The 23,483-nt window shown below is 40.2% G+C and overlaps 1 protein-coding gene across 1 annotated transcript in view; it reads right to left on the bottom strand.

Annotated features, from left to right (window-relative positions):
• LOC124550928 (RAC serine/threonine-protein kinase) overlaps nucleotides 1-23,483 on the bottom strand; it is a 703,379-nt gene that overhangs the window by 25,454 nt on the left and 654,442 nt on the right. The window contains exons 4-8 of the mRNA XM_047125724.1: nucleotides 17,485-17,689; nucleotides 14,882-15,079; nucleotides 14,336-14,527; nucleotides 8,509-8,637; nucleotides 1,648-1,785 (exon numbers count right to left, since the gene is read on the bottom strand). Coding sequence (XP_046981680.1) covers nucleotides 1,648-1,785; nucleotides 8,509-8,637; nucleotides 14,336-14,527; nucleotides 14,882-15,079; nucleotides 17,485-17,689 — 862 coding nt within the window. The remainder of the gene's footprint in view (nucleotides 1-1,647; nucleotides 1,786-8,508; nucleotides 8,638-14,335; nucleotides 14,528-14,881; nucleotides 15,080-17,484; nucleotides 17,690-23,483) is intronic.

The raw sequence follows: 23,483 nt of genomic DNA, 5'->3' as shown, positions 1-23,483 counted from the left end.
ATGCAGCGTTTTGATGACGATGCACAGCTTCAAGAAGAGGTAACCACGTGGTTGAAGGCGCAGGCGGCCGAATTTTACGACGAAGGAATTTCCAAGCTCGTCCATCGCTACGACAAGTGCCTTAATTTAAATGGCAACTATGTAGAAAAGTAGTATTTAAGTGTTGCTCTCATCTGTATATAATTAAAAAAAATTTCCAATACTTTATTTATTTTTAATTCCAAAACGTAATGTACTTTGTGGATAGCCCTCGTATATTTAACTGGGAAAAGGGCAGGGAATACTATTAAAATATGCTCATGATCATCTGGGAAGAAACATAGTTTGAAGTAAATAGAGGACTGATGAATTTAGGAAATAAAAGTACGACAGTGATACAGGTGATTTAGCAATCCCCGAAATAGCATATTGTGGTAGCAGGGTGTCTACATGGGTGAGGAAAGAAATAAGTTCCCACATTCTTCCCGGATTTCCTGGTAAGAAATACACTTGTTCCTCTGGTTGAAAATACTCTATACCCCGGGTGAAAGTAATTTTTTTTTTTTTTTTTTTTCCTGTTAAGTGACTATACTTTTGTTTAGAGCTGCAAAACTCTTCAATTCTTTGCATGGAAAGGTGGAAGTTTTATAGGCTGATGCACAACTTCGCAGCATTTCACGAAACAAAACACTGTAAAAAAGAGAGAGAGAGAGAGAGAGAGAGAGAGAGAGAGAGAGAGAGAGAGAGAGAGTTTCGTTAAGATCTTTGACGTGCAACAAAATGTACACTGCATATTTTCATGTTACAGAAGTACAAATACGGATTCCACCAGATACAGCACAGTAGCTTCCAAAGCACTGAAATTGAGGTTGTGATGTGCTTTTGTCAGCGAATCATAGCATAGGACACATGATACTACTACTACTACTACAACTACAACAACACACACACACAAAGCCAGGGGGGACTCGAACCTCCGACAGAGGGGGGTGGATTGGGAAGGGGGGGCAGGGCGGGGGGGGGGGGGGGGGGGCGTTCGAACCATGGCAAGGCACCTCAGACCGCACAGCTACCCTGCGCAGAACTCAACCCAATCAATAATCTGTGGTTCTATCTCAACAGAGCTATTCGTGCAGCGGATCCTCAACTGAGAAATACGGCGCAGCTGACCACCGCACCAGTCGGCATAGTTCCCCATCCCTGTCAGTACTTTCTGGAACCTTACTGACTCCCTCCTTCCACAGCAGTCAATGAGGCCAAAGGTGGGTTATTCATGCTTTTGACAGGTGGTCACAATATGACTGGACAGTGTATAAAGAATACAATAACCGACTCAATCAGCTGATATCATTGCTGCCTTACATATATATCAGCATCGCAATGCAAGCACCACAGTTCTGGGACATTGAAATAAAAGAAGCCATACTGATAGTTACTAATCATGAGTGTACATCGTATTTGACAAAACACGAATATTTTCTGAAACTTTAACATCAGTGTTCTAATGTATAAGTTTTGAAACTGTAACAAATAAGGTAATCAACACAGCAACCGTTGTTTCTGATATGACATTAAAAAAAAGGTTTCAAATCTGAGAGGCACAACCCACAAAAAAGAAGAAATATATACAAACAGTGCTGCACTCACAACAAGCTACTTGTCACTTACATCCTCCATCAGAATCAGGGTGAAGAGCACATCGTGGTCACGATTGTAGAAAGGCAGCCGACCGCACATCATCTCGTACATGACCACGCCGATGCCCCACCAGTCGACAGCACGCCCGTAGTCGTTGTCCTCGAGGACCTGTCCGGGGGGAAGCCAACAGGAACATGAGCGAGGCACACGAGAACGCACAACCTACAATAGCACCAGGTACGCATTCAGTCTGCCGTGCAAGTATCCAATCCAGGTTTAAAGCATCGCACTACCGGAACGAGATAGTCCCGTACCGACCACCGGAAGCCGAGAGCCCAAATGTCTAGAAAGACTCCTTGCGGGACAATAAGAAGTGTCAGAGAGGCTGTAACATGTACAAGAAAGAAAAATTGCTACTACATTTAAGCGTATGGCATGCACTAAGATAAATAGAAATCACAGCTGCCAGATTGCAAATCACATTTTACACCAGCTATTTAGTGCTTGTCAATAATTAAACAGAAGTGAGATAAGCACAAGCGAGTAACTCTGTTTTGAAAATTCCTGGCAGACTAAAACTGAGTGCCAAACCAGAACCAAGTGCCAAACCGGGAGTCAAACCCTCAGCCTTCCCTTTCCCAAGCAGTTCTCTCAGTGACTGAACTATTGAGACACGACTCACAGCCTGTACTCACAACTTCCCTTCTGCCAATTTGGAAGTGTGTCGCATCTGGATAGCACAGCTGGCAGCATCATTCCTTGTGAAAGAAACAGTTCCACAATTTTGCTTTGTAAACTGGTCTAGTAGCATCACATTTCAGTCTGTCCGGAAATATAAGGTGAGATGGTGAGTGTCTCACATCACAATACATTGCATGTATGTGAAGAACAGAATTTTTGTAATTTAACCCCTCAAGCCGGGAGCCCGAATGCCTACTTGCGCGCTGCGAATGTCTGCACTTGCAGCATCCCGACCACATACTCACCAGTTGCAGTCTCTGAGGTAAAACTGTATTGCTCTGCCATCTGTTGACGACAACCGATACTACTTCATCAGCTAACTACAGACATATCTGTGCTGCTCTGTTTTGGAGATCTTTGTCACGAAGTGAAGCAGTCAGGAGGAGTAACGTGTTGTATCTTACAGTCCGAGTGACACTCTCGAATGCAAAACGATGCAGCCGAACACTTCGCGCGGTCTTACATCAGAGCAAATTCTCGCAATTCTCAATGAACCAACGAATGGTTTAGATAGTATAAATGACAGCGGGAGTGATCTAGATGTTGACGATGAAAGTGATTTTGACTGTTTGGAAGAAACACCTGAAGGAAATGAAGAAGAAACGCGCACGGAATGAAGAAAACTGGAAATGGCAAGAAGTTGACAGCTCTTATGTCTCTTTGGAAACACCATTCGTTGATAAACGTGGACCTGTGATACAGGTAAATTCTGCAGCTGAAGCGTTCAAGCTGTATTTCGGTGAAACCATCGTAGAAACAATCTTGTGTGAAACTAACTGTTATTCTGCAGATTGTATACAAAAACAGACTGTTCTACAACCTCGTTCTAAGTTACGTAACTGGGTAGGCAAAGATAAGCTTTTGTGTGTTTTTCGCACTGCAGATGTTGATGGGAATTATTCAGAAGCCACCCATAAAGTCGTATTTCATCAAGCATCCGCTTTTGAACACGCCGATTTTTTACCAGAGTATGCAACAAGACAGGTTTGAGCTACTTTGCAGATTCCTTCATTTTGTAAACAATGAAGAAATGAATACATTTGAAGGCAATAAGAGAGTGTTCAAGTTGGGTTCTGTCATTCAGCACTTGAATGATACATTTATAAATACATTCAACATGGGAGAAAACATTTCTGTTGACGAATCTTTTACATTATGGAAAGGAAGGCTGGCAATAAAAACTTATCTACCGTAACTCTAAAATCAGCAAAGTTTGGTATAAAGCCCTATGAGATCTGCGAATCTTCCACAGATTATTTATGGCAATTTATTATTAATGCAGGAAGTTCCACAGAAGTAGAAACGAAATTTGTTTCTGCAGATACCCTGAAAACCAGTCAGACTGCAGTGAAGCTTGTTGATTCAACTTAGGCCATACGCTCTGGATGGACAATTATTATAACAGCATCCTTTTGTGCCACTTTTTGAAGGAAAGAGGTATGAATGTAGCTGGCACACTTCCACTGAATAAAAAGAATGTACCTGATGCCTTGAGACATGCAAAACTGAAGAAAGGTGAACTCGTAGCATATCATTCACACGGCGTAATGGTATTGAAATGGATGGATAAAAAGCAGGTTGACTTTATTTCTACATTTCATAATGATGCAGTTGTTACAGCAACCAAAACAGGCAACGAGATAAGAAAGCCTCAGTGCATAAAAGAGTACAATAGCTTTATGGGTGGTGTAGATTTGAAGGATCAGAAACTACAACCTTTTCTCACAGAAAGGAAGAAAGGTGTAAAGCGCTATATGAAAATGTTTAGAAGGATGATGAATGTTGCAGTGCACAATGCTTTTATTGCTTACAATGCTAGCGAAAAAACGATGGAAGAAACGCATATAATTCAGGCTTCTGCTCATAGCACAATTGCTGGAAATTCATGGGAAGAATGTAACTTCACCTCAATGTAGGTGACCTTCAAAAACTCCTGCACCTGAACGGCTCACAGCAAGGCACTTTATTGAGTAATTCCCATTCTAGAGCAATTTCACTGAAACGCTGTATTCTGGGGCCAGCAAGCCATAGAAACTACTGCCAGTAGGCTAGGCACGCGCCCCGAAACTACCAGCTTGAAGGGTTATTAAAGATATTACCAACTAAATCTGAATTCAACTGATTCTATACAAATGACACTGCAACAACTGCATACAGTTCTTACTTACGTAAGATATATGGACAAACCTGATGCTACCCAAAACAAGTACTTCAGACGGTCTACTATAAACACTGAAGGAAAAAAAGAGAAGATATACCTACAGAATTTTATGGCACAGGTGCCATGAATGACCATAAGGAACAACGGAAATCTCCCAGATGACACACATGATCTCCAGAATGGCAGTCCATGGTTTCCACCACCTTATTTGCAACAACACGTCATATCGTCAACCGAATGCAACATGCCGAGTGCAAACTGTGTCAGTGAATATGCAAATGTTGCCACACAGAACTATGTACCAAAAGGACATGATCAATAAGTGACTAAGCAAACCTTGTACTTTGAACTTGTATGGCTATTTGGCTGCAATAAATTTATTATTATAAAAATATTAAAACTTGAGGAGTCCATTGTTTTGTAATTGTGTTTTGTAAAGGGTAACATAAATAACTCGCAGTGGTTCCAAATATGACATATTATGCAAGTAAATTCGTAGTACAGTAGAGTCCTGTTAATCTGAACTAAATGGGACCGGACCGATTACAGATTTGTTCGGATTAGCCGGAATTACGGTGACGAGTTTCTAGAATGAAGTATACCAAGCAGCTAAGTAGGTACACCATGGTAACAAATGGGAACAAATGGGAACAAGAGTGGTAACAATGGGTCACACTCACTCCCTGCCCTTGTTGCCGTGCATTGTTGAGACCTTTGTAGTGTCTGAGGTCAGTTCACTGCCAGTTGACGTGGAAAGTGCTGGGTTATGTTACTTATCGATCACTGGCACGCATAACAGTTGTATTCGTTCAGGTGTAGTGGTGTACGTATTTTCGTCATGAGTAAACGGAAACATACGACATTAACCCTCAAAGAAAAACAATGTTTTGAACTGGATCGACAATGGTGAGAATGTATCTAAACTGGCAACGGAACTGGGTGTTGGTAAAGCAACCATTTGTGATTGGAAGAAGAACTGAGTGAAGCTTGAACAGTCCTGTGCAATGTCTTCAGGAAAAACACTCCAAATTTGAAACAGCCCCAGCACGCTTAAGTGGCTGAAGTTCTTTTCCTTTGGATTGCGCAGGAAAGAGAAATGGGAACCCCTTTGAGTGGAGCACTGGTTCAGAAGAAGGCTGTTTACCTCAACAAGTTAATGAATGGTGACGAGTCTTTTAGTGCGAGTACAGGTTGGTTGGACTGATTCAAAATATGTCATGGAATCAGTCAGCTAACAATTACTGGAGAGAAGCTTTCTTCTGACCATGATGCAGTGAAGAAATACTTGGGTGAGTTTGAAAAAATTATAAAAGAGGGAAAGTATTCTCCCAACAAATTTATAACATTGTCGAGACAGGCCTTAATTTTAGGGCATTGCCAACAAAAAGCCTGGCATCGAAAGCAGAAGACCATGCTCCAGGTTTTAAAATGTGCTAAGATCGTGTGACTATTAGTGTGCAGCAACACTACTGGTAATCACAAGCTGCCTTTAATGCTGATCAGCAAATCTGCTAGGCCCAGAGCTTTTAAAAACTGCAACATGAAGTCCCTGCCTGTGTATTATCACAACCAGAAAAAAGCATGGATGGATGGAAAGCTGTTCAAAGAATGGTTTCACTGCCAGTTTGTTCCCTCTGTTCGACAGTTTTCTAAGGAAAATCATTTGTCTCCCCATGCAATCCTTTTGACTGGTAACGCGCCATTTCACCCCAGCAGTGAGGAATTATGTCATGGAGAAATTGTGGTGAAGTTTTTGCCGCCAAATGTTACGCCAATTCTACAGCCGATGGACCAGGGCATACTGCCAACATTAAAACTGATCTACAGAAAACAATTTTTAAGAATGCTGATCCAAAATGATAGCATTCCTTTAGCAGACAAAACAGAAAAGACCAACATGAAAGAAGTTTATTGGGCTGCTGAGGCATGGCAGAATATTTCAGAAAACACTGTGAGAAAATTGTGGAGAAAACTGTGGACGTATCTTGAATTTCAGGATACCCTAGAGTTGAAAATGAAAATCTACTACAAATGATACAGACAGTCCCTTGATGTGAAGAAGCTAGTGAAGGAGAGACAGATGAGTGGATGGCAGCGGATGGGGCATGTGTCGAGAACATTACTGACACTGATTTAGTAGCTGCTATGACTCAAGACCACGAAGAAGAGGACTGCTGTGACGGAAGTGACAATGAGCCTGAAAGCGGCAAAGGAGAGCTGGTGCCACACAGTGACGCAGCAGAAGCCCTTGATCTCGCCCTACGTTATTTGGAGCAACAGCCCACTGCTACACCTGCTGATTTGATGTTAATGAGACGATAGCACAACTATGCGTCATATAACAGTCTTCATTAGGCAAAAAAAAAAAAAAAACAATGACTGAATTTTTGTCATCTTAAAAGTGGGGATAAAATGTCCGGTATATTTTAGTATGTTTGGCAGATTTTATTTCATTGTTATGCATTGTTTAAACCTAATGCTTTCTTGCCAATTTTTTAAATACATGTTTACTGTACTGTGTAAATTTAAATAGTGTGTATGTACTGCAGTTTACCGCACAGTTTTCCATACTTGGACTAACATTTTTCATATTCGGATTAACCGAATGTTCAGATTACCGGGGTTCAGATTAGCGGGACTCTGCTGTATAGTGGTTACATTCCTGCAACTGGCACTGCTAATCCCTCCATTTATTAAAAAATTTAACTGCTGCATTCAAATGTTATCATTTTCTAATTAATTAATGCAACAAATGACGTTTAAATTGCTTCAAGCACGAGGCTTAACCAAAATCAATTACTACAAGATCACAGTTTTATGAAAGTCAAATATACAGTTTGTTAAGCAGGAGCGTGGTCAGCATTACACAGAGATGGTAAAAGATATCACCTTAGTTCTTTCATACCTCATTACAGGGAATCTTTGTCCTTTACAAAATGTCCATAAACTATTAGTTTACTTTGAATGCTTGACTAACATTTGCACCTGTTTACCAAGAATTTAAATCCACAGAAAATGTTATAAATTTATCAAAGATGTTTGATTGCAACTGTCACACATTGGTGCATGGACAAAAATTAACAATGGATACTGCAGGAGGACAATAATCCCCTGAAGCACCGTAGCAGGCAATGCAGTGACTAGAAAAATGAGAACGTTTGCAGGTACTGGATTTGTCCTCACAGTTGCCTGATGCTAATCCTATTCAAAATGTACGGTCTTACATAAAAAAAAGGTTGCAAGGAAAGAAGATCTTGAATTTGAAACAGCTGTCAGTGCAAATCCAAAGCATTTGGAGGTCTCTTCCAAGTGAATACGCGGAAAACTTGGTTTTGAGCACGATTCAGAAATACCAAGTAATTATCAGCACTGTGGGTGACTGGACGTATTATTAATTGTGAATGCATTTTTCTTTTGTTCATGTATGATGTAAAGACATGTTTAGTTTGTTGTCAAATAAATATTTCTATTGGTTAACCCAACCACAATCTTACTTAACAGACTGTATCAAACATTTATTGTAATTACCATCAACTGATATTTTGAAAGAGAGAACAATTTTGCTTCCCTCACAAGTTCAAAATTTTGAAAATGAATGTTACTTCATTTCACAGTTCACTTGTACACGATCAGCTGATTTCGGTGTGTGGCCATTATGGTGGTCTTCGCTGAAATTAGCTGATGTGCAAATGTGAATGGTGAAACCTACAATATAAAATTGCAGCAGCTCTGGGCCAAAGCACAAAAGAATTAAAGGACACCAAGCTCTGTTTAGATTAAGCATTAGCATACAAACTAAAGTTATCGGTACCTATTCAGAACAATAAAAAGAAACTAGTCGTGCACTGCTAACATACTGAAATCATGCCATCAGTTCAGTTGTGCTGTAACGTGCACAACAAAGAGTACTGTTTATGTCATGCAAGCACACCACACAGACCTAATTGCCCACAGTCTCAGCTTAAGCAACAACAATAACTCCAACTCACTTCTGGAGCTAGGTATTCTGGTGTTCCGCAGAAAGTCTTTGTGGTCCGGCCATATGTGATGTCTTCTTTGCACAGACCAAAGTCGGCTATCTTTATATGACCATCTTTGTCGAGCAAGAGGTTCTCCAACTGAAATTAAGCACAAAATATTTTGTTATTGTAAATACACATGCTATGTCTGAGGAAATACTATGAACAATAAAGATGGAAACAATGTAACAACAGCTGTACATCCACTTCTATTATCTGCAAGCAACTGAAGTGCATGGCAAAGGGTACTTGGGAGTTTCTTTCCACTCCTACCACTTAAACAGCGACCAAAGAGTGGCTGCTTAGATGTCTCTGGAAATGCTGTAATACCTAACATTATCATAACATAAATTTGAGTTTCAAACAAGGGAAACTCCAGGTAGGAATATCAACAATGTAGGAAAAGACAGCTTGAACTACTGCTGTTACACGTGGTTTTTTAAATGAAACCACTTGAACTCTATGCACTTTTGAGATAAATTTATTACATTTTATGCTCTTTTTGATTGTTATTTAGGACTATAATTTGATTTTGAGATTATCAAGTTCATGGAAGTTTCAAGATGTGGGGTTGCGTCTAGGAAAAATGGAAAACTGCTTTCAAATACGTCTGCTGAAACGACATGTGGCTGAAAACTTATGTCCCCGCAGTTCCAAAGTTAAACCAAAACTTTAAAACAACTGATTATTTACTTTTTGACAATGTCTTCTTGTACTTGTGCTTGCTACGCTAATAAAGGTCAATTTTGTAAAAAAAATTAAAAATTGAAGTTTTTATCCTGTTGGGACACTAAGGATTAAAGAAGCAAGAATGGATGGATGGTTGGAACTAACATTCTGTTGAGGTAACTAGAAACACAGCATCAGCTCAAGGGCTGGCAACAGAGGTAAATCAGCTGTGATCTTGTTACAAAAATGATTCCAGGAAAATATGGTGGAAGAAAGCAAGGGGAAACCTAAATCAGAAATGCTAGGGTGTCATTTGAAATTAGGGTGTGAGCATTTAAAATGCGAGAGGTTTCCTCGCAAAGGGAATTTCTGACATCCCAGGTGCTCTACACAATAAATCTTTCATTACAATATAGCTGATGATACACCTGTCATCTGCCAGAAAAATAGTGCAGTTAGTCTCAACACAGAGGGGCAGATCTTTATACAAAATTGCAACACTCATATTGAGGAAAACAATTTAAGAGTTAATTTAGGTGATAGAAATGTCATTTGCTTTAGCCCAGTTGCATTAAAAAATGCTTTAAATGAAAATATCATTGCATCAATCTGTTCAGTATGTGCGCTTCCAGATTCATACATACAATGTCTGATCAAAAAGTAATGGGAATTTTTCTTAATTTCACAGGCTTTATTCATCTGGGTTTTTAACGTCCTGTTGGTACACATGTTCCTGATTTATATTAGCATTTTCAGCTGTTTTGAATATTTAGTTTATTGCTGACAGTTCAAAAGGTTATAAGTGATTTTGAGTGTTTGGCAAATTTTTGCTTTCAAAAAAGATGTATCAAAGAATTTGCATTAAATTTTGCTTGAAAAGTGGAATAAAATGCAACACCTCAGGTTCAAGTAAAAGAGCAGCCTTTGACAAAATCAGTAAAAAATGTGAATAGCAGAGTGCAAAGATTGGAGAGAGAGTCAGGGAAATCAGAGTTCATTAGTTAGGGACAGCTGTAAATTGGTGTTTTCAGAAAACCCTGATTGTGTCAAACTTATAAATATTTCAAAAATTCTGAAAGGTAACAATTCAATTGCAGTACAAATAAACACTACAATAGTTCAGTGTCTTACATTTGCTCCAGTTACCTCAGCTCATGTTGATATATTTTTCTCAGTTGAAATATGTAATATCTGACAGGAGACTCAACACGACTCGAGAAAATTTAAAAAAGCAGTTGGTTATCAAGTGTAACAATCGAGTCAGTAAGGCATTATAATGCGAAGGCTTTCAAAAAAATATTTTCAGTATTCCATCACATACAACCAGCATTCTGTTTAAAACTTTGAATTTACTTTAAAAATAGTAATAAAGTACAATGTTAACATGCATCTGCTAACTGTGTGACTGTGTGAACAGAGCAATCAAGTAAATAGCCATAGTGTTAGATTTTCCTACATTGCCTTTTACTACCTATATTAGCCACAGCTATTTAAAATGCCCTTCTGCCTACCTATTTAAGTGACTTATAATGGCTGAACTTCCAGCATCTGGTGATTATCATTCAGTACACAAAATATGTAAGTAAGACAATCTGTAAACAGGGACTGAAAAGAATAAACAGCATGTAAAGTTTATGTGTGCTAATTCGCATATTTCCAAGTGATCTATTGCTATGTAATTATCAACGTGCAGACAGATTTGCAGACCCTTTATATGAAATACACAAACACTAATCCACAGTGGATCTTCAGTATGTATGGCTAGTATTGGTGACATGACTGGTACCTTATAATCCAACCAAGATGTCACAAAACAGGGGGTTGCAGGTTACCTCCCTGTCATTGCACTTGCGACGCAAGCACAGCCCATTCTGCCTTGACAGGTACTGCAGTACTGGGGGTTACCACATCTGCTGGATACAGCACGGACGGCCTCTATACGATGCTGCCTACCAGTCCGCTAGTCAGTGTAATTCCTGGCTCAACCTCACCACTCCACTTCGGAAGCGTCGCGAGTATATTCCTCAGAGCGCAGCGCATGCCATCGGAATGTAGGACACTGAGAGTGCAACGAGAGTGTTCTTGTTCAAGAGATATGAGTGGTCAACTCTCACCATCAAGAACTTTTATTGTATTAGTGAAAAATCTTTCAGGTCAGGACAATACTTACGTTGCCTTCACTCTGAAGCTGTTTCAGTTGCCCAACATTATTGAGTAATTTCTGTTGTAATAAAATGGGTACATCACCCACAATGGGATACTACAATATTAACAAACATATGAAAATTAACCCACAATGTTCTGTGAAATTCATTTAAGAACTACTTCAAATTCTTTTTCAGCCTGCAAATGAACACTGATACAAGGGCGTCTACTGAGCACAAAAGAGGATCAGTAATCTTACACACCATTATACTCTAGTGTTTTCTATAGCGTATTCTCTGCACTCTGTCTTCCGGATCGCGAAAGTGTTTGCAGTATTTTTCCAGAGTACAGATAAAATTTCACTGCCACACGTTGTTCAATTACACCCACTATTAAAGCGGAGTGTAGGCAGGGGAGGGGGGAGAGGGGGGTGGGGTCAGGGACACGCAAAACATTTGTGGCAAAAAATTCTCTTACTGTAATAATGGAATCATGGATATCTTCCAGAAAAGAAGAAAAATCATTTAAGTATCAGTTTTAGCAGTAAGCCTTGTAACATGAAAACATACAGTGGAAGCCGCAATCACTGGTGCACTAGCAGGTCGTATGCATTGAAAAACCGATGATTTTGTGCTCAATGACTGCAAATTGGAGACAAAAAGTTATATTGTCACATACCACCTGTAAGTCAATTGCCCCCAATGACATACAGGGAGGCCCTCAAAAACCAAGCAAGGCGGAGTTCCAGAACAAGAAGAGTTCTAGCAAGCAGAAGAATTCCAGATCAAGCAGCCTTGGAAGACCAATGGCCTACAGCAAGTACTATGTGAGTGAACATAAACTCAATCAAGCTTGTACACAAAGGTTTAGCAAAGCTTGCCTGGACATACCTGTAGGCTAGTGTTACTGGTATCAATCATTCATTCGTTCATTCATTCGTCTACAACTACCTAAGCCTGTGTATAACTTTCATTGGGATATGTACTTCAACCTGAAGGTTCAATTAGAATAACAGAATCTGCTACTTCCATGTGGTCTGTAGTACCATACATTATTGTGCATATCTGCACCTCAACAAAGTTCCAGGCCGTGGTGGCCATTTGTTCTGGTAACTGATTGGAGAAGCTCTTAAGCCTCGTGTATGTTTTACACTTACTGAAGTTATAAAATACACTCCTGGAAATGGAAAAAAGAACACATTGACACCGGTGTGTCAGAACCACCATACTTGCTCCGGACACTGCGAGAGGGCTGTACAAGCAATGATCACACGCACGGCACAGCGGACACACCAGGAACCGCTGTGTTGGCCGTCGAATGGCGCTAGCTGCGCAGCATTTGTGCACCGCCGCCGTCAGTGTCAGCCAGTTTGCCGTGGCATACGGAGCTCCATCGCAGTCTTTAACACTGGTAGCATGCCGCGACAGCGTGGACGTGAACCGTATGTGCAGTTGACGGACTTTGAGCGAGGGCGTATAGTGGGCATGCGGGAATCCGGGTGGACGTACCGCCAAATTGCTCAACACGTGGGGCGTGAGGTCTCCACAGTACATCGATGTTGTCGCCAGTGGTCGGCGGAAGGTGCACGTGCCCGTCGACCTGGCACCGGACCGCAGCGACGCACGGATGCACGCCAAGACCGTAGGATCCTACGCAGTGCCGTAGGGGACCGCACCGCCACTTCCCAGCAGATTAGGGACACTGTTGCTCCTGGGGTATCGGCGAGGACCATTCGCAACTGTCTCCATGAAGCTGGGCTACGGTCCCGCACACCGTTAGGCCGTCTTCCGCTCACGCCCCAACATCGTGCAGCCCGCCTCCAGTGGTGTCGCGACAGGCGTGAATGGAGGGACGAATGGACACGTGTCGTCTTCAGCGATGAGAGTCACTTCTGCCTTGGTGCCAATGACGGTCGTATGCGTGTTTGACGCCGTGCAGGTGAGCGCCACAATCAGGACTGCATACGACCGAGGCACACAGGGCCAACACCCGGCATCATGGTGTGGGGAGCGATCTCCTACACTGGCCGTACACCACTGGTGATCGTCGAGGGGACACTGAATAGTGCACGGTACATCCAAACCGTCATCGAACCCATCGTTCTACCATTCCTAGACCGGCAAGGGAACTTGCTGTTCCAACAGGACAATGCACGTCCGCATGTATCCCGTGCCACCCAACGTGCTCTAGAAGGTGTAAGTCAACTACCCTGGACAGCAAGATCTCCGGATCTGTCCCCCATTGAGCATGTTTGGGACTGGATGAAGCGTCGTCTCACGCGGTCTGCACGTCCAGCACGAACGCTGGTCCAACTGAGGCGCCAGGTGGAAATGGCATGGCAAGCCGTTCCACAGGACTACATCCAGCATCTCTACGATCGTCTCCATGGGAGAATAGCAGCCTGCATTGCTGCGAAAGGTGGATATACACTGTACTAGTGCCGACATTGTGCATGCTCTGTTGCCTGTGTCTATGTGCCTGTGGTTCTGTCAGTGTGATCATGTGATGTATCTGACCCCAGGAATGTGTCAATAAAGTTTCCCCTTCCTGGGACAATGAATTCACGGTGTTCTTATTTCAATTTCCAGGAGTGTAGTTGCGTGCCCTTCTGCACGTTCTTTGCAATCAGTTTAAATACAAACAAAAAGCAGACCAATAAGCCAAACCAGAGTCTCATTTCCATATAACCACCATATCTACACCTCCTTAGCCTAACATCCTGTCCCCCTTCTGATCTGAGCATGAGCTTCTGAGTATGTTGTGACCCTTGTCCAGTTATGACAACAGACAGACAAAAACTTCCTGGACACTTCCAGAGGCAGTTCTGACCTCACAAAAAGTTGCACAATACACCCCTAGTGAGAAGAATGTGTACCCCAGAGGCTCCACCTAAGGTAGCACTACTCTGGAAAATTTGGGTACACTCTCACAAACACATATATTCAGCTAGGAACTGAGAAGTGCAAGTCTAACTGTTTAGTACCTTAAGATCCCTGTAGATGATGCCCTCTTCATGCAGGTATCCAAGTGCCGAGATGATCTCTGCCCCATAGAAGCGTGTCCGTTCTTCACTAAATATTCTCTCTCTCGATAAATGGAAGAAGAGTTCTCCACCATTCACATACTCCATAACAAAACACAACCGGTCAGCTGTCTGAAATGAATACTTCAGCGACTGAAACATAAGATATAATCCATTGTAAAAACTTTGTCCACGTACAATGGTAAATGACAATTCTGCATGATGAAATATACTAGCTCCACCATACATCAGTATTCAGTTGTTAATAAAAATCCATAAGAAGCAAGGCAAATAATACTTAATGAGTGACAACCAAAAATGGTGCAACACATCAGCCAATGACTGCTGTATGCAAAGAACTATGCCAGAAAACAAAACATTCTAACGATATGTTCCACCTAGCTGGCATTATCAAAACCTCAAATGTCAATTTTACAGTAAATTTCGGTATTTGGACACAATTTAGTAACATGAACAGTTGAGGTTTAAATGTCAATTAATACTCACAATGAGAAATGGATGGCTTGTGGTCCGCAGTACTCTGTTCTCCGTCAGAGTATGGGCCACTTCATCCTTTTGGATGATAACCTCCTTCTTCAGAATCTTTATTGCATAAAGGTGTGCAGTAGCCTTTTCTCGGCATAAAATTACTTTGCCAAATGTCCCCTTTCCAAGGACTTTAAGGAACTCAAAATTCTCTAGTGTCTGTGGACAGAGAAATATAAATTTAGAATAAAATTCTGTTAAGCTATATACAATGTATATTTAAAGCCTTATTAAACATAAAATAAAACAAGAGGAATGAAATTAAAAAAAAACATACACTCAATCAAAATGATAGCTATTAACAATGGGTAACAGCCCATTCATACCAACAGTACTGTTAAGAATAAGTTATAAATTGAGCTAAAACAGTAGTGTATCAAGTAACAGTGTCCCAAGCAGTTGCCATAAAATATGTCTATTACCCCCTTCTTTGGCAGACTACCAAAATAGCCAAAATTCTGAAAACAACAAAATACAGTAAACCTTCACTAATTTTCACTATAATTTGGACTGAATTTTTATTGCAAAGTGAAATGCTGCCTTACTGTGTGCTTTACTGTACGAGACATTATTTGTGCCAAGTGATATTGAAAGTTGAAAACATTCCCTCCCTTCCAGTTCACTTTAACCATGGCTGACAATGAGTTACCTATGTATCACACAACAAAATCTAAATGTGGATTAAGAGTTTTAACTTATGAGACATGTACTTTCAACACCAAAACGAAACCACAAACTTCACAAAAGCCACATGACTGAAACATACCATCTTCAGACCGTGTCTTGTTCAGCAGTACACAAGATGAAAACTGTGCTATACCCTGGCCACCTACCCTCCTGTACTCTCCCACAAGCAGCCCTTTACTGCCCCCCCCCCCCCCCCACCCCTACCCTACTGTCTCTCCTCCTCCACACCCCAGGGTCATCTTTATCCCTGCCACCCAGATCGCTTCTGTCATCGGGCACAGTTGCTCGCAGTGTGGCCTCCGTGGCAAAATGTCTCCCCCGTACGGAAATATATATAACGGATGTATGACTACAGGTTGAAACATGTGGAAGTTCAAGTCTGGCCCTGAGTTGTGGTCAGGTATTCGAATGGGAAGGCAACTACTCGTGATAAGCAGGAAATCTGGGTTCGAGTCCCAGTCCAGCACAAATTCTCATTACCATTATTCCATTATCCAGCTGATGGTTTTTCATATTTGGAACTGTGAATACATTTCCTGTATTTCATGTTCTCCTCCATATGGCGGATAGTAATATTTCCTTTTCATAATACTGTCGTTATTCCATCCCAGATTTTCCACTGTTTGATTTCATTTACACAAGATTGATGCATGGGTGATATAAAATGTTTGAAGTGTTGACACCTCATAGGTTCCTTTGGAAGTTTTATAATATTATTATAAATATCTCTCTGTCAGACAGAAACAACCAACTTGTAGAAATGGAATGAGTGGAAAAATGCTATTTAAAAATTGTTTAAATTGGTAATTTATTATTACCTGTGAACTGCTGAAGTTGAAGGGGCTACCTTGGATTTCCCTAGGGACAAATCCTATTTGGAAACACTATTTAAATGCCACTAAATGTATTCCATAACACATTTCATTTGTTTTGAGTCGTGTTCGTGGAGCCCGCTGTTTAAGCTCTTGTATTGAATTGTGTTGCATAATTAATTGCTTTTCATAAATTTGGTTGTTTCGATTTTACAAATATTCACATACAAAAGAAAAGAAAGTATTTCCTGCTGAAAATAGTAGAATAATATTAAAATAATAATTTGAAATACTTTGTAAAGAAACAATGGAACAGTGTGATTCTGCCATTAATCACTTTTTTATGTTAGGCCTATCTCTTCTTGATTATTTATGACAAATGGTGGTTTTACACCTCAAGCAATAAGGAAAACAAATAGTCAGTGTTCTCTTGGACAGTATCTTCAAAGTTCATGTGTACTGCCATGTGTGGATGAACTGACTGATTATCTGATTGATATGTGTATGTTACAGACAGGTACCTGCACACCATCTCTCTGTGTAAGAAAATTTACTGTGATCCTTTTAAGTGTATAAAATGAGACATTTCATCTCAACTGTGTTAAGTCAGTTGATAAAAGGCAAAGTACTTAAAATTACAGGACTGAGCTCTGTTCTTGTGGATAAACTGGACCAAACCTGTACCACACTTATTATTAGAAACAAGCACATAACAACTCGTCATCATTATACAATGTTAATGTCTGTACTGTAAAGGTGAAAACTCCTGAAAAAGAGCCGAATATTGGCTTAACTAGCCTAGGAATATCTGTCGCAAAACTGGATTCAGTTTCTTGGCATAGTCAGTACGCAGCACAGAAACATAAATTTGACTCACCAACAAGGCATTAAAAACTAAAATTTCACATGTATATCAAGTTAAGTTTGGTACTCAGTTCTCAAGTAGATAGTGGGTGTCATGGCCTTGATGGACTGACATGGAATGAACTGACCCATTTTTATGTTACTGTAGTTCTCAAATGATCCCTACAAGCTTCAAACATTTTTAAAATTCTGAATACATACCACTTTCTTCTTTCCGGAAGATTTGCTATTCGAGGTGCCTTGTACAGAAAACTTGGCACCGAGTTCATTAAGAGCTGCAGATGAGCCATTGTCAAAGCTGTCACCGAAGGACGCACTCCTATCCAGGTCAGATGTAGGCATGTCCACATCCTCCGATCCCGCAAGGCGGTCCGCTACATAACGGATTGCAGCAACCCATTCTTCCCTGGAAATTACAAACTTTTACTGATCCTCTCAACTACTAGTCATCTAATAAGCCTAGTCCAAATTTTTCTTTGTGAACTGTAACTCAACAAAAATTTGCTTTTCTTCAATCAAGATGGCAAGAGGTACTATGGTTATGTACATCACAAGTTTTTAACAAAATAAATAAATGAAAATTAGTAGTGATTTTTCAGGTCCCTGTTGGTATCCACTAGTCAAAGTGCAGAAAAGGGATCACAAGCAACAAACGCTATGGAAGCAGATTAATAATTGTCAGACACATTTACTACATAAAGTAGGTTTATTTATAATGAAGATAGTTCTAGATGGATAAACACATTGAATTTGCAGGACCCAAAATTTAAATAATTTACTGCAGTAGTCTTTAGTCCGAAGGCTTGGTTTGATTCAGCTCTCCCACTGCAATTTTTATCACACACACTTCCTTCAATTGCCAAATTAACTATTCCTTGATGCCTCGGGATATGTACTATAAATAATTTCCCTTCTTTGAGCCAAGTTGTGGTGTAACTTTTCTACCCAGTTTGATTCACTACCTCTTCATCAGTAACATGATCTTCCCATCTAAACTGTAGTAATCTTCTGTAGCACAACACTTCACTTCAGAAGCTTCTATTGCCTTCTTATCTGTTAGTTCCACTTCCCTACACTCCAGGCAATTACTTTCTGGAAAAAATTCCTAACACTTGATTTCATATTTGACTGTAATGTATCTACGTTTTTCAGAAACTCTTCTTACTGTAACCTGTCTGTATTTTATTTACTACTTGTCTCTGTCATCCTCAGTTGTTTTGCTGCCCAAATAATGAAACTTCTGTTTTCTATTCTAACTCCCCCACATCACACTTCTGTTTTCTATTCTAACTCCCCCACATCACCTGATGCACTTCAACTACACTCCAATAGGCCTACTCTTTTTTCACTGATTTCATGTGCATTTGAACTAAATTGTGCTTTGTAGTCATTACGATTCCACATTTTTTTTTCTGGAAGTGTAAATGTTATTTAACTGTATTTCTTATATTGCAAGATAAAATTTAAAACAGTCTCTCTCACGTTCAGTTGTCTTACGAAATAAATCCAGGGTGGTTTTAATTCCACCCAAAGGAAAAAAGAATCCAAAAACACATACAATTAATTCAACTATATTTAATCATGAAATATTAAGTAACATACAAAATGTTAGATAGTTAGCCTTACACAAATTAAAGAGAGACATCATATGTATTGAAGGCAACTAGTTACTATTGCAATAATTTATTTTATTATTTCTGTATTTTAACTTTTCTTGCAATATAAGACAGACAGACAGACAGACAGACAGTTACATAACATTTACACTTCCTCGGGGAGGGGGAGAAAAAAAAAAAGGCAGAATCGTAATGACTCTAAACTATAATTAAATCCAAATGCAGAAATGTATAGACATTCACTAATTTCTCAGGTTTTGTCTTTCCTAAATTATTTCTTAATTATGACCAAACACACATGTAGGGGGAGAAGATTCTCTCAATGGATGCAGTGCTGACACAAAGCAAGAAATGAATAAAGACATTGTAAGACTGGGTTAGTGTTTTGAATATATTACTCATAGGAATTTAAATTTCACTACTTAATGATCAATATTAAGGGGGGAAATCATCCACTGTTTTTTTAATATCTCCCTTAACACTAGCTTGTTTTCAAAATCTATGTTACACATTTTTTGGAGCTGTATTGGCACCTGTACATTGTTTAGCTGCTGGTATACAAGGATGGTTTGACAAATTTGGTAAATTTCCATGAAAGATTGGAACATTTTTGGTGCCCCTTCATACGGGGTAAATGTATTATTCCAAGGATCATATAAGGAATTTCAGCAATGTACAGCAGACAGTTCATTATTCACAGCCATCTGAATTGGTCAGTGTGTCAACTGCAATTGAAAATGAAGAAAAAGAGTTTCACGATTTTTTAAAACATTTTCGTTTGGAGGATTGGACTGCCGCACATATCGAGACAGATTGAAGGAAGTTCACGCAGACTCTGCACCATCATTGAAGACCATTTACTTTTGGATTAATGAATTAAAACTTTACTGGAAAGGGAACGAAAATGAAGAGCTCCATGTAACTGAAGTCGCCACAAAGGAAACCATTGACAAAATCCATCACATATAATGAAAGACCACCGAATAAAAATCTGTGAGATTGTCGAAACTGTAATCATCTAAACTGAGCAAATGCATAATATCCTGCATAGAGAACTGGCTATGAAAAAGCAATGTCGGTGCTGTAAGATTGCCCACAGTCGATCATAAGTGCATCTGGCAGAACATTTCAACACAGTGTCTCAGTATGTTTAATCACAATCTGCAAGACTTATTGCACGTTTGCGACTGTCAATGAAACCTGGATCCATCATCACACACCACAGTCACAACAGCGGAAAAAGGCAGGTGAAAGTGCACTGAAGAAGGCAAATACCATTTTGTCAATTGGTAAGGTGGCAACCACTGTTTTTTGCGGTTCCCAAACAATAACCTTTTTTAGATTATTTGGAAAAAGGTAAAACTATAGCTGGGCCCTGTTATGCTTCGTTGTTGGATCATTTTAAACTCGTGTTGGCTGAAAGAAGACCGACGTTTACATGCAAAAAAGGATACTGCACCATCCTATACAATAGTGATAGCAATGGCGAAAGTGCATGGGCTTTGATAGTTACAGTCAACTAGTATTTTCCGATGGGATGGAAAAGCTGGAGGACCTGATGTCCATGCCATCAAAGGGTGACTATGTCAAGAAGTAAGGTGAATTTTTTACGAAACAAAAACTTTTTTTCTTTGCTTTTTAACCAGATTTATCGAACAACCTTCGTAGCATGCTGTAGCGGGGGTGGTGGTTAGTGTTTAACGTCCCGTCGACAACGAGGTCATTAGAGACGGAGCGCAAGCTCGGGTTAGGGAAGGATTGGGAAGGAAATCGGCCGTGCCCTTTCAAAGGAACCATCCCGGCATTTGCCTGAAACGATTTAGGGAAATCACGGAAAACCTAAATCAGAATGGCCGGAGACGGGATTGAACATGCTGTAGCAACTGTGAATATAGTTTTGTTTCGCGTGCGGTGTTGTATTTACAGTCCGATTACAATTACTTGATACTTGACGTCTGTCACTTGGCACTGCAGTGTTGCCACATTAGCTACCGCTCGGTTAAGAGACACGCAAACAAGGTGGGTCACTTCACTAGTAATGCGGAGCAACGTCGGAAGCTGCTGTCTGCCATCAGGTATGGCGGGAACGCGAGGTGCTTTGCCCACAGCTGATTTCGAGTGACCACTGGCTGAACTACAACAGATGACGTGTCTTGTAGTCCTGAATATTCACACCCTTGTCACAACTTAGTCACAATTTCTTGATATGCAACGTATCCGAGAAAACGGCGCTCAGAGACCAGAAGCGACCTATTAATCATACTACCTTTGCTCATGGCGATTATACCTTACCTGTGCGAGCAGGCTCAAGACAGAAAAGATTTCAGTTTCAACGCTATAAGTGAACCGTTAGCTTGTCGCTTTTGCCACGCAAGCAGCCTTGGTTGGCATTCATTTGATTGCAGGCGACATTGGTAGTTTACAAACGTAAAAAAAAAATGATAGGAAGAAAAATAAGAACAAACAAAAAAAGTCAAGATAAAAATGATGCAACAGAAGATTAAAAATAAAAAAATTCAAACTAATTAATTAAAAACAATAATAAATAACTTCGATAAAGATTTTTAAATAACATTATTACCTGACGAGATTCGAACCCACAACCTTCAGCAGATCTAACTCTTCCATTGCGCTACAGAAGTTATTTGTGTAAGACTCTTATATCTATTTGTTTATAGGCCAAGTTGCAACGATCATTTACTGCCTTCAAGAAATTCTGTTTTACGCCACGTCGTATGAAGTTTACCTATTTTAGGTCGATATTTGCGATGATAACTGAATATGTGAAGCTGAATCGCTTCTTGTGCGGAAAAAAAAACAGTAATCTTTGGCAAATGGTGTGTACGAAATGTGCGTATTTAGTTACCACCGTTTTGTGTGTACTGTTTCAGGTATGGCTGTCCGTGTGATGAAATGCGAAATGGAAGTACTATGCGGACACACCATCGTGGCTGTTTTAGAGTGTGTTTCAAATTAGTTGGCTGACGGTATAGGGAAGTGACGCCGTTGCCCAGGTAACACCAATGGCGAGCCGGCTTTCCCTACCACGACGCCAGCAGGTCTGCTGGTAACGCGCCACTGTTGCCAGACCATGAATAAACAGCAGGCATTACATGCAAGGTTCGTCCGCTCCCATTGTAATATCGTATTTTCTGGCAATGAAGTATTCTGAAGTCGTCTCACATATTGTGAACAAATTTTTTGTGTTGGTGTTGCATTAATAACAACAGTGCAGTACATCTGAATACGATATTTTCAATAAAAGTGTCGACCGAGAACACGTTCATGGGCTGCTGCAAAACATTCTTCGGAATTCGACAATAGTAACGGACAAAACGCATTACCACTCCCTTCTCATACACAAACCTCCAACAATATAGGGAAGGAAAGCGGATATTTTATGGGTGCAAAGAAATGTGCCATGAGATAAAGGTGAACTCATTGTGTGTAAAGCGAAGGTAATCGAACTTTTAGTGCTGTAAAAGCCAAAACTTAAAGCTACCTGGTCGACGAACTGGCTAACGGTAAATGGAATAGTTTAACCAGGCTTCCTTCGTATCATGCTCGTTTAAATCCGACAGAGTTTATGGGCGTAAGTGAAAAGTAATGTGGCAAAAAACATGAAATTTACGCTCAGTGCGGTTGAAGTGCTGACCAAAGAAGCCACTGAAAATGTTGCACGACATGACTGGTCTTGATTTGTCAGCCATACCAAGAACGCAGTACAGGAGACATTGATTCATGAAGGGCTGTGACGAATTCTGACGAATACGTAACTTCTCTTGTTGCCATGTTAAAATCTGCTTCTTTTGTCAAAACAGCAGAGTTCAGAAATATTCATCTCGCCAACACTAATGCAGTTGGAATCGTTACAGTATGCTGAAATAGTGTATTACAATACTAACAACTGAGAGCTACTCAGGTCAACAGTTGACGAAACAGCCCATTGTTAGTATAAAAAAAACGTTTGTAATTTCTTCACTTACATTGTCATTAAAACCCACAAGCAGTTCTCGCTTCACCAGCTATCGATGGCTCTCAATTAGATTATTTCACTGAGAAAATCTGTAGTCGTCTGAATATCGCGGCGATAGATACGGAAGTTTCGCATACTAACGTACGGTAAAACACTCGTCTTTGCGTGCTATCATTTGCCAAAATCTTGTTTGGATATCTCAAACCATTAATGAGATACCAGAAATTTATGAAAATTTTATTCTAGTTTTTTTCACTGAAGCAAGAGTTCGTCACGGCGCTTTAAATACCGGGTGATCAAAAAGTCAGCATAAATTTGAAAAATTAATGTAGATAGAGATAAAAATTGACACACATGCTTGGAATGACATGGGGTTTTATTAGAACCAAAAAAATGCAAACGTTCAAAAAATGTCCGACAGATGGCGCCTCATTTGATCAGAATAGCAATAATTTGCATAAGAAAGTAAGAAAGCAAGGATGATGTTCTTTACAGGAAATGCTCAATATGTCCACCATCATTCCTCAACAATAGCTGTAGTCGAGGAATAATGTTGTGAACAGCACTGTAAAGCTTGTCCGGAGTTATGGTGAGGCATTAGCGTCGGA

This window comes from Schistocerca americana, chromosome 9 (genome assembly GCF_021461395.2).
Source record: "Schistocerca americana isolate TAMUIC-IGC-003095 chromosome 9, iqSchAmer2.1, whole genome shotgun sequence".
Taxonomy (NCBI): Eukaryota; Metazoa; Arthropoda; class Insecta; order Orthoptera; family Acrididae; genus Schistocerca; species Schistocerca americana.
The sequence above is the reverse complement of the archived record's forward strand: the minus strand, read 5'-3'. Positions and strand labels throughout refer to the sequence as shown.